Below are 12500 nucleotides of genomic sequence, written 5' to 3' on the forward strand. Positions count from 1 at the left end.
TGACTTTGGCGCGGTTCACTTTGCCGTCCTCTCGATGTCGCCGCCAGTCTTCGTAGCCCTGCTTGATCATAGTCACGAAAACGACGAAGAGCAGCGGCAGTGTACTCGTGATCGGCGCCACCGGGCTGTCGATGCTGAACTGAAGATGGGCAGGAAACGGAAAGAGATAAGTTCTCGGGACAAGTGAATATGGCAAGGGTTCTCGATTATAAGCTAAGGCTATGCAAACAAGGTCATCATAATAAAACAACAGGGCAGGACTCGCAGTAATGGGTATAAACTGGACAAATTTAGATTAAAAAGGAAATAGGCAAGAGTTAATTTACTGATAGGGTGGTCGATGAATGGAATGAACTTAGTAACCATGTAGTAAGCGCTGAAACTATCAGTTGTTTTAAAAAACGATTAGACAACTTTATGGATGGGGATGGCAGGTGGTGATGGATACGGAGCTGCCTAGTGTAGGCCTTATGGTCTCTTGCAGTCTCCTTTATTCTTATGTTCTTATGTTCTTATGAAAAGGAAGAATACAGGAGAGAGAGAGAGAGAGAGAGAGAGAGAGAGAGAGAGAGAGAGAGAGAGAGAGAGAGAGAGAGAGAGAGAGAGAGAGAGGAATAGAGCGTAAAAGACTGAGGGTAAATGAATGAGAAGGGGAGAGGAACAAGTCCGAATGGGTAGAGAGGGCTAAGGAAGAGGATGGGGTGGTGGGTAATGGCAACTCCCTATGCAAGACGTGTTTACTCATGAGCGTGAAGGGGAGTAAGGGTGGCGAACAAACAGAGGTTGAAGGGCAGACCAAAGATCCAAAACCTCCCCTAAGGGAGGAACGCAAATGCAGGAAATGAAGTGTAGGACAGAAGGCCAGACTGTGATGAGATTGCAAAGATGGAGGAAGAAATGTTACGAAGAGAACGTAATAGACATAAAACTAAACAAGAAGTAACAACTGAACTTCTTTGTAATGCCCTTAGATATATCTGGTAATGAAAACACAAGTAATCAAGAATGAACTTTAGACACATAATTTTCTTATTACTTGGTGGGTAATAGGCTTCTCTTTGGATGTTATACTGATGAAAAAGAACGCAAACTAAAGAGAAAATGATGCAACATTTTGAAAATACTGAATGGTAAGGAACAAATATCAATCCATGAGAAATATGATATTGCTATATTTGGTGAACGACGCGAGGGGTAATGTAGTACAGTCTATGTGTAACAGTAACTCAAATACTGTATCATATACATAAGAATTGAATTATAAAGTAATCTACCAATGCTGCTATTCAAACGAACAGAAATTATAAACCAATTACCCATAATCATCCGAACACGTGTAAATATCTTCAATATATAATGTATGAGGGATGATATATGAAATCGTTGTTATCAAGGGGTGGTATATCCTTTGTTAACAATTCTCTGCCACTGAATCATTTATGATATACTGTATATCACAGTTGGATGAGTTGTACGAAAAGCAATGAAACGTTTAGATTTGTTTTGGAAATTCCATTCATTTCAGGGAAACTCAGCACACAAAGAGTTGGATACACCTCCAGTAACGCTCTTTGTGTTTTGCAACTTTCATATCTATTCTGGCTATCGCCTGGTGATTTTTTTCGGCGAAGGAAACTTTTCTAGTAGGCAAAGGGTAGACAGGGTTGTAAAAAAAAATCTAGGAAAATACTCGACGCATAGACAAAGAAATTTGAGATAAGCGATTTATGAAGATAGCGGTGGCGTAGCAGAAGGCGATAAGATAAAAGTTTGGAAATAAGGTGAAGTATTTTGAAGGAAAAACATAAGAAAATAAAACTGAATGCAATGAGTACATATATAGAAAATCGACAAACGATAGGGAATAACAAGTTTTTAGCCCCAGTCACGCAATCACGATTCTCGTCAAATGTGAATTTGAAAAGCAGCAAGACGACTTCGTTTTCTAGACTTCCCTAAGTCTACAATTCAACAATGTGTCTAATATCCATATAGGTTTAACTTTTCTTAGTTTGTCATTCAGCTTCTTAACATTTGACGCAAAGGTGATTTGACATTTAGAGATTCGAAAAATAAGAGACTGCAAACGAAGTCGTTTCTACTGAAACGAACTCACTATAATGGCTTATATGTGACAGGGGCTTTAGATAGAAAGACGCTGCAGAGAAAGAAGATAAAGCTAGTGCTACCTGCAAGTTAACTTGGCTTGCATGAACATGCTGACGCTAGGATATTTTGGAGGCAAATTTACTCAATTTCCTTTGACATTGGACAAGTAGAGGGGCAGTTTAGAAGTCGCTAGCACGAGCGGCTACTAAACTAGCACCAGTGCCAACGAGACTTTAAGGAAAATATTATATATACATATATATATATATATATATATATATATATATATATATATATATATATATATATGATGTGAATACACGAAAGCGCTCTGCTTTAATAGTTTTTCTTCGTGGTCAACCTTTCATTTTCAAGAACACACGCTCCCAGTTTTTTCCTGCACACACACACACACACACACACACACACACACACACACACACACACACACACACACACACACACACACACACACACACACACATATATATATATATATATATATATACATTTATATATATATATATATGTATATGTATATATATACTGTATATATGTATACATATATATATATATATATATATATGTATATGTATATATATATATATGTATATATATATATATGCATACATATATATGTATACATATATATATATATATATATATATATATATATATATATAAATGGATGACTCTTATTCTTTTTCAAGTTTGGAAACTTTTAATATTTCGATATGTGCATAACACAACCGTATATGTACTACTTTCTGGCCTATGCAAAAAGCAGTTCACATTGCATGTCTTAGTGAATTCGCAACAGCTAGTTGATTCCGTTCAAGCACTTATGTAAAGCCTCATTGATATGGGGCTAGTTTAGTTGCCGCTAGTGCTTAAAGTGACTTGTAAACTACCTCTCTATTTGCCCAGTATCAACAGAAAGTTAGTCAACTTGCTTCCAAACTATTCTAGTGTGAACACTTACTTGCCGGGCAAATTAACTTTAAAGGATTTTAAAGGCGGAGCATGCCGACAGGAGTCCTTTTGGTCCATAACTAGGTCGGATGCGACAAAATGATAATAATGATAAAATGAAAATAAATAAATAAAATTATAATAAAATAAAAAATAAAAAATAAATAGATAAATGCATAGGTATAGTTCAATAATAAACAAACAGGTAAATAGCCCCGTGTTATTGAAGTACCAAGGAGGTTCGTCTAGATTTCCGTACTTGGTCAGAATACACACTAGATGAGGATGGAACCTAGTATCCCTTACTAAAACATTCCGAGATGTATAAATAGCTTAGCAGTTGTATTAGTTGTATTATGCGTTTGTATTCTTGGAAAAGCTTCAAGAAGCGAAACATTGTATATTTGATTAAAGGTTCCGTCCTCACAGCATCTACTTTTATCATTTTGTCTGCAATTGTAATTTTAATCGTCTACGTACTTACCACTACGATAGCGATGCACAGGAAATAGAAATTAGCGATTCGACGAAACTGCTCGAACAAGTTTCTTGGGAAAAAGTTGAGTAGCGTATACTGGAAAAGGAAAGCAAATTGCAGGTATAATTAGTGTACATCATTACCTTAATTACCCAAAACAACCTAAATATGCTCAGGTCTGATTTCATTCCCATATTCACTCATCATTCATGATAGCTTATAGTATCTGCATTAAAGTCCTCGTTTGTTTCCTTACCTTGCTTTTATTTTTCAAACCTTCAGAATCTATAATATTTGCCTACCACCTGTTCTCTATCGCTTGCCTGGCAGTATTCACAAGCAAGTTAGCTTTGTTAATTTCATCTTATTTTTTTTTTTAACTTTCCTCTACTGATCCTGATGTTCTTTTCGTTACCCCATACTCTGCAGCTTTTTTGGTTTTGCTCATTACTACCACATCCAGACCAGCATGTAGGTACACATACAACTCAACTTCACCAGTAACAGCCAATTCAGACTCGATTCTCCATTTTAATTTTTGTCTTTCTCTTCTTATACGTTTTCATCACTACAGCCTTCACTATCCTGTGTGTGTGTGTGTGTGTGTGTGTGTGTGTGTGTGTGTGTGTGTGTGTGTGTGTGTGTGTGTGTGTGTGTGTGTGTGTGTGTGTTTATTTATCTTATTATATTTACCTAATTTTGTTATATTGGAATAGGGTAAGGTTCGTGAGATTCTGTCCTTTACCCTCAGATTTATCATACCTTCAAAATCATGTATGGTACCAACTTGTTCTACATTATTATTTTCTAATCCTCATACTTAGATTCAAATTCATGTATCGTTCCAGCTTTGCCTTGTGTGTATGATATATATTTATGCTTGCATGTATTTGATCATATTTGGTTTTATATTTTGCATGAATAATATACTTGACTGAAGTGGGGTATATGTTTTTCATGGTTGTACGTAAAGGTAGAAAGAATGATAAAACAATGACACATCCGTGTTGCTGCGCTTGCAACCAGATACGGTACTGACTCTATGGTTTTACGACCAACATCATAGTGAGAAATCAACATTGTTCCCTTACACATTCCATATAGTGTCATAATGTTTGGTACGATAACGAAGTACAATAGATAAGGTCTATATATGGGATATTACCTGATGTAGAACTAATGTGATGAAATCTAGTATTGCATATAGAACGAGTCGTGTTTACAGAAGCAATTAAGTTAGAGAACTTATATTTTCTGAGTCACATTAAAATCGTAGTAAGAAATGGTACCAAAATAAGTTTGGAATATGAATATGTATAAGCTGAAAAAAAAGTGAGCAGATGTCATGTTATGTAAAATACTTGACAAACGAAACGCAGAGAAGAGAGCAAAGCACAGTGCAGTCGCAAGTAAAGGTTTGGATCCATTAAAAGTTTTTCACGATACAAATTCAAATTCCTTTTCTGACAACTTTGTTTTATTTGTCCAAGAAAATTACCTAACTATAAGGTACATAAGAAAATACATCATGTACTAGACAAAAAATGTATGTACATATAAAATAAATAAAATAATAATAGGAATAATAATAATAATAATAATAATAGTAATAATAATAATAATGATAATAATGATAATGATAATAATGATAATAATAATATTGACGTCGTGAGAACTGGAGTAATGATCAGAACTTTTGCTCATGACAGTACATGATGAACTACACAGACACCATTGGAACATAACATGTAATGTGTTAACTGTGGTGATTACCTTTGCAGTTTTTATTTTGTTATTGCGATACTTGGGGAGGACTATGAAGGGGCTTGGTTCCGGAGGTAGTGCCCTGTTGAGGAAGACCAATCGGGAACACGTCGCCGTCCCCACCTGAAAATCAAGGACAGCGTCATGACGTCATTAGAGATATGAAATTTCTTTTCATCATCGATAATTAATCAGAGCTTCCACCCTTTGAAGGACGAAGTCATGCTGAATATTTACAATCACAGAGATGCTTATAGATTTGGTTTAATGTCGCGAACTCCCCCCTATCAAGAGGCTTGGACGGTGCTCCTTATAGAATTTAGTAAACCATGTCCTTGGTCCAACTCACTTGTCGTCACGTCGACCCACGCCGCAAATAGCGACGCTCTAACCCACTCGGCCCCTACGAACATCCTATAGAGTTGGTAAAGTAGATATTTTAGGAATATAGAAGAAAGGTGGGATATCAAAAGCTAGAAATACTACTCGTGCAAAACATGAAACCATTACCCAATACGGTTAGTAATAGGAAACATACTCTAAAGACAGTCACAGGCATTCATACCCTAATTGATAAGTTTTTGGAATCTGATACTATTGGAGTAAGGGATTTAGCTATGCAGTCAATAAGTAGTCTAGTTGCTTCCACAACCTCCTTCACACAAGGTTTCTTTTCAAATATGTTTAGATATTTGTCATAATGATATTGACATTTTGGTTACCATAATTCGTAGAGTATTGACCTTCCATTGCCTCATTATCAATAGCACTTCCTTAATACTGTTAAGTATCATTAGAGCGTGTGTAGAAATACCATGTCATTAGTGTGATGATTAAGTTATTTCCTTCTAGAGAAAAGGCAAAATTTACTCAGTCATATGAAAAGGTTTCATCAAAATCACAGATGAATCACTGTTATGACTATACTAATTAACAAAAGAATAACGGTTTTTATGCCACGTAAACAAAAAGCGACAATGATTGATTGATTGATTGATTGATTGATTTATTCATTTATTTATATGTTATTTAAGATGGGAGGGAGGGTGGAGGGGTGGGGAGTGTTTTCAGGGATGGAATGGGTGGGAATGATTTTATGCCTTTTCCTTTTTGGCTACCTCCCTAGTAAGGGGGAAAAAGCCTTGGTATATGTATGTATGTATATATGCATGTATTTATTATTTATTTATTTATCTATTTATTTATTTATCTATAATTTATGTATTTATTTATTTATTTATTTATCTAATTATCTATTTATTTATTTATTTACTTCTTTATTTATTTATCTATTTATTTATTTATTTATTTAGCCATGAGCTTCTCTTCTCTTCAGTTGTCAAATTATGGAAGATTCATTCTTAGAATTGTTTTTTTATAGAAATCACTCAAACTTTCAATATATCTTTGACCTATACATTTATAATAAATACTCGCTTTTTCTAATATCACTCCTAAAATGGCAGGAATGTGAAGTAATTTACGCTTTATATTTCAAATATCAAAAAAGAGTAAGAAAGAAAAAATTAACAAGTCTATTAGGTCTATTAACCACTGCAAATACAGTCAATTCAAATGAAATATTACCAGGACATTTATCTTTTATGAACCAATTATATCTTTATATAAAAGGAAGTAATTTTACTTGTGATAATGTGCAGTTCAGTGCAGGACCTGCCATGTACTTAGCATAAGGTTGACGGTATACTAGGCTAGCATGCTACTTAGTTTTGCTACTTCGTTTGAGTAGAAACGACTTAAGTTACAATATTCCAGACTTTAGTAAGAACTTAGAAATGTTACTAACATTCGTATAGGTTAAACTTGTAACTGTAAGATGCAAGAGTAATTTGACATTTGGAAATTTGAAAAACCAAAGATCGTAACCATAGTTGTTTCTCCTAAAATAAAGAAGCAAAAGCAAATAGCATGCTAGCGAAAAATGCATAGCTTACTGTCACCATAAAAGTGCATGACACATCACTTTGAATCACAATAAAAAGATATCTAGCAACAATAAAAATACCACGATAACACAAAAGGATATGGTTTCAGTTAACCAACGGCTGGAGCCTTATCAGTTATTTCAAACAATAGAAAAAGGAGATAAGAGACATGATAAGGTCCACGGCAGCTTGTAAACCAACATATGTGTTGACCTTCCTTATGCTCGTGGTGCTCCGTGTTTCTTCACTTGATTTTTAAAACAAGTACGGACACAAGCACAACACAAACGCAAACAGCCAAGCACGTACGAATCCACGCACGCATACACACACACACACACACACACACACACACACACACACACACACACACACACACACACACACACACACACACACACACACACACACACACACACACACACACACACACACACAAACGCTTATGTGGAAGTGTGTGCACTTGTAAATGTTTTGTATAATAATAAACTTGGGATTTGCTTAATGAAGGTTATTTTTGTAAACATCTTTCTTGTCCGTAAGTCCTTATGAATCTATTATAGAATTTCCTGTATGTCCCGAGAATAAGCTTATTTTCCTTATATATGTTTCCACGCGTTCACGGAATCCTGTATCCAGTGGTTTTTCCCCTCAAAATAAACTTTTGGGAAACTCAATAACAATGCAAGTCAAATGACGTACTCAAGCTGCTAAGTGAGGTAGTTTTTGACCTTTTACTGCCCATGGGTTTTCTCTAGGATATATCAAATTATCTGACATCAGGAAAATAAACAACTCAGCTGAATGGGCGTTAGGTTATGCAAAAATCCTTTGTTTTCGTTTGTTTATGTTTAAATACAGATTAAATGAGAATCCGATAAGAAAAAAAAATTCACATTGAATGAGAATCCGACAAAAAATACAGTTTTCACATTGAATGATTATCCGACAAGAAATAATGGTCTCAAACTGTCAGGAAATAGATTTGATTTGGAAGAAGGTAGAAACAACTTCGCCAACCGTGTAGTTCATGAAGGGAATAAACTTCCTGCAGAGGCAGTGCAATGTAGTTTAGTTCGAAGCTTTAAGATTTGTTTAGATAAACACCTAAGCAAGATGCTGTAATGCCTGTCATTTGTTTTATATTATTTGTTTGTTATTATCAACCTGCTTGTTTATTATTACTTGATTATTATTTAGTATTATTTATCTGTAAATTTATTATCACTTACTATTTACCTGTTTGTTTATTATTTAACTTTACATATTTATTTTATATATCATTATCTATAATATTATACATTATATTAGTTCATTTATTTACTTATCATTATTATATATTTTTTCGCATCCGACCTAGTTATGGACCAAAAGGTCTCCTGTCGGTATGCTCCTTTGTAATCCTTTGTAGTCTTTGTAAAGTGAGGAGCCTACTCCAGGAGGTGCGTAACTGCGGCCGAAGCCATCATATTTTCCCTGTGTTTGGGCAGGTAATAATTGCGACTTAGAAATTAAAAAGGAGTGTAAGATTCGAACCCACGAGTAAGCGAATGCGAGACCGTATTTCCGATTACGCTGCCAGCGTTTCTTTCTATGTATGTGTGTTGGTATATATATATATATATATAATATATATATATATATATATATATATATATATATATATATATATATATATAGGTAACCGAAATACGTAGATAATAAGAAAAACTACACATACATTTGTCTTTTATCCTTTTTTGGATAGTAGTACAGTTTATGTGAAATTGCACTTCGAGAAGTTATTGTGTATTCAAATCCATGTATGTTGGTATATATAGATATCAGAAACACGTATGTCATAAGAAAAACTACATATACAATTACCTTTTATCTTTTTTGTATAGTAGTTAAGTTTATGTGAAATTGCACTTCGAAATATTATTGTGTGTTCATATGCATGTTCACTTCCGAACAACACAGAATACTTATCCATAGACCCGAGCAATGTTCTCTCTAATTATCTTGATGTGAATGTGCGTAGAAATTAGCTTTTGTGCAATCTTTGTCTTCTTTGAAAAGTATTCGCGCATCCGCGTGAGTCCCCATGTGATCATTTAAGCAAATACGCACAATTTGTAAGTTTGTATTAGTCATATTACCTCCATTGTTTTTTACGGTTAGCAAGTTACCATATTTTCAGAGAATTTACAAGCTGATGTTTGGGTGGAACTTCTTTATTGAATGGATTTTTATATAATTGGAAAAATTTTGGTCACGAATAAAATTTTATGCCTATCCAGGGATTTTCATGTTACGAAATTCAAAATATTTGTTTAGCATTTCTATGTCTATTCGATAAAACTACCTAATTGTAAGCTAAATACTATATATCACGTACTTCACAAAAGAAAATAAATTTGACGTTGTGACGCCTTTAATGTGTGGCAAAATTTTAGCTCTTGACTTTACTGTACATTTCCTGATGTGTGGCTATACACTCAACGTTTGGAGACATAAATGTGTCATTCAGTATTGTTGTATCTGTATACTTAACTAATATCAATATTAATATTTATGTTTACAGTCATTAGTTTCTTTGATGTGTTTACATTTGCTTCTGCAATTTGCTTATGTACTCAGCTCAAGTAATTATGGAAACACGTATATACTTTGAGGGTACTCCTATATATACGTGTATATGTATTTTGTGTGTATATATTTTGTATATACATTTTGATTTCGTCCTCTTTGGGAAATTCAGAACAAAGCGGAGAAACAAGTTCTTGGTTTCCCAAATCGTGACGTGGTACACTGATGACGTAGGTGTGTCCTCTTCCGTGTGTGTGTGTTTGTGTGTGCTTGTGTGTGTTTGTGTGTGCTTGTGCATGTGTGTGCTTGTGTGTATGTATGTGTGTGTAGGTGTACGCGCACGGACATTTGTGTGTGTGTGTGTGTGTGTGTGTGTGTGTGTGTGTGCTCGTGTGTGCATACGTTCATGCGTGTGACGTGGCAGTGGGAATCTAATGAACAAAACATTTGGTTCATTCCCATGTGTCTGACATATCTATTATATAAAACACCAAAAGAGGATAGACAAACTTTTACTACTTTAAAAGGAAATATTTATCATTACGTCCCCTTAATAAACTCGTTTTTAGCTGTAAATATTATTTTCTTTTATTCGTAATATGAGGCATCCTTGGTTGTGTTAAAGGACAAGGTTAGGATACACTGGAAAAAACATCCTCAACATACTGCAAACTGGTTCCTCACAGGTCTACGTCAGTAAGATACGTACACACTAACACACTCAAGAGGACATACATTTACGTGTACGTGTTCACACACACACACACACACACACACACACACACACACACACACACACACACACACACACACACACACACACACACACACACACACACACACATATATATATATATATATATATATATATACTGTGTATATATATAAATATATATATATATATACTGTATATATATATATACATATGTAAATATATACCTACATATATACATATATATATACATATGTATATATATATACATATGTATATATATATATACATATATATGTATATATATATATATATATATATATATATATATATATATATATGCACGAAACTTTTTTCCCTTCGGCAATCATCATATTTACGTAACTATTGCGTCAGGTCATTACTTTCTTATGTAAATACTCTTGCATCTTTGACACTGTAGTCTGTAGGGGCCATTTCTCAACAGGATTGCTCAGAATTTTGTCAACATATTATCTATGAAGATGTTTGTCGCATCTTCATTTTATAATTTCTTGCAAACACATAGTTTATTCTTCTTCGTGTTGGCCATTAATTGGGTGGTCGTGTCATTTTGATTTCGTTACTTTGAGTTATTAGGCTTTTCCAGTTTCTGGAACACGGCCTTTTGTACTTGGCTCTGTCTACTTGTTTCAGTGAAATAAATACTTTCTCCTATTTTGAGTTGAACCATACGTTTTCTTTGCTCTTCCATTCCACGTCACTGGAAAATGTATTAATTTCTTTGCCACAGAAATGCATATGAACTGGCTCCTATTTTTGTATGATAAAAGTACATACATATACCAAAGGCTTTTTTACCCCCTTGCAAGGGAGGTAGGCAAAAACAAAGGCATAAAAACCACTCCCACCCATTCCATCCCCAACATACTCCACTCCCATCCACCCTCTTCCTTCCCTCATACCTTGGCACCTCCTAGATGACGGGTCAGACCTGAATCTTGCCCCCCACCACTCCTGGGAGTATGACAAGCGTAAATGTCTAAATATGTCACTTTGATACCTTGTCCTTGACTATGTTGTGCGCTTATGTAACACTTAGCCAAGGATTGTTTACGCTGATTTTTTGTCTAGACTATTTGAAGTCTTAATAAACATCAAATCTTCATTAGTTCAAGGAACGATAGGGTTATCCTAGTGTCGAAATATCTCAGATTATATCCTTCTTTCTGTGACAAGAAGAGGCACACCTAACTAAAGAACATGGCACTTCGTATTTTCCGCGTATAAGACGCGCTTTTTTTTTTTTTTTTATCAATATATCATAAAACTGCCCTGCGTCTTATGTGGACGTATTTCGGAAGCCCAAAATTATACGTTTTCCCTACAAAACCCTTTTAAGATGTATTTTAATAAATGTATGATGAAACATGCTATTTTTTCACAAAATATCTTTATGAAATAGGGATTCGTCTTATACGTCGGCAAATATCGTTTTTTTGTACAGTAGTAGTTGCATCACCAACACATTTAGAATACAACATATCGAACTTTAAAGTCTATTTTTCTTATTTGTATCTTCCTCGTAGACCCTATAGACTCTTCAATACAATGTGGTACATTCCCTTCAAATTCTTGATTTAGATATCAAACGATTTTATTCAGCTAAGGAACGAAATGTGGCCGAAACGAGTTCCCTTTTGTAACTCAAACTCCCTTTCTTTTAAGTAAGAGAAAATCTTATGGTAAACCAAAGAAACAAGACTTAAAAGCGTGTATAAGGAGAAGTTGTGTTATAACGCTTTTTGTTCCAAATACTTACTCCTTTTTTACCGCAGCAACAGAACAGATTTTTCCTTCCATCTTTTGCCATCGTTTGAGTTCACAGATTTACCACAGATTAATGTGTTACACGAAAACCATTAGAACTTTTCATAAAATCACTTATTGATCATACGCTGGACACAGC

The 12500-nt window shown here is 34.5% G+C and overlaps 1 protein-coding gene across 2 annotated transcripts in view; it reads right to left on the reverse strand.

The window, feature by feature from the left end:
• The window catches only part of LOC143028268 (phospholipid-transporting ATPase IF-like), a 67303-nt gene that overhangs the window by 43149 nt on the left and 11654 nt on the right, over window positions 1-12500 (reverse strand). Inside the window, exons 1-4 of one of the 2 annotated variants that reach the window (XM_076190108.1) lie at window positions 12354-12500; window positions 5333-5446; window positions 3566-3655; window positions 1-139 (exon numbers count right to left, since the gene is read on the reverse strand). The exon at window positions 1-139 is cut by the window's left edge and continues 26 nt beyond it; the exon at window positions 12354-12500 is cut by the window's right edge and continues 196 nt beyond it. In XM_076190108.1, coding sequence (XP_076046223.1) covers window positions 1-139; window positions 3566-3655; window positions 5333-5446; window positions 12354-12404 — 394 coding nt within the window. In that variant the 5' untranslated portion in view covers window positions 12405-12500. The remainder of the gene's footprint in view (window positions 140-3565; window positions 3656-5332; window positions 5447-12353) is intronic. The other variant, XM_076190107.1, reaches the window with a different exon arrangement.

The sequence above is a fragment of the Oratosquilla oratoria genome, chromosome 9 (assembly GCF_046742065.1).
Source record: "Oratosquilla oratoria isolate Oo_2021 chromosome 9, ASM4674206v1, whole genome shotgun sequence".
In the NCBI taxonomy this organism is placed as follows: domain Eukaryota; kingdom Metazoa; phylum Arthropoda; class Malacostraca; order Stomatopoda; family Squillidae; genus Oratosquilla; species Oratosquilla oratoria.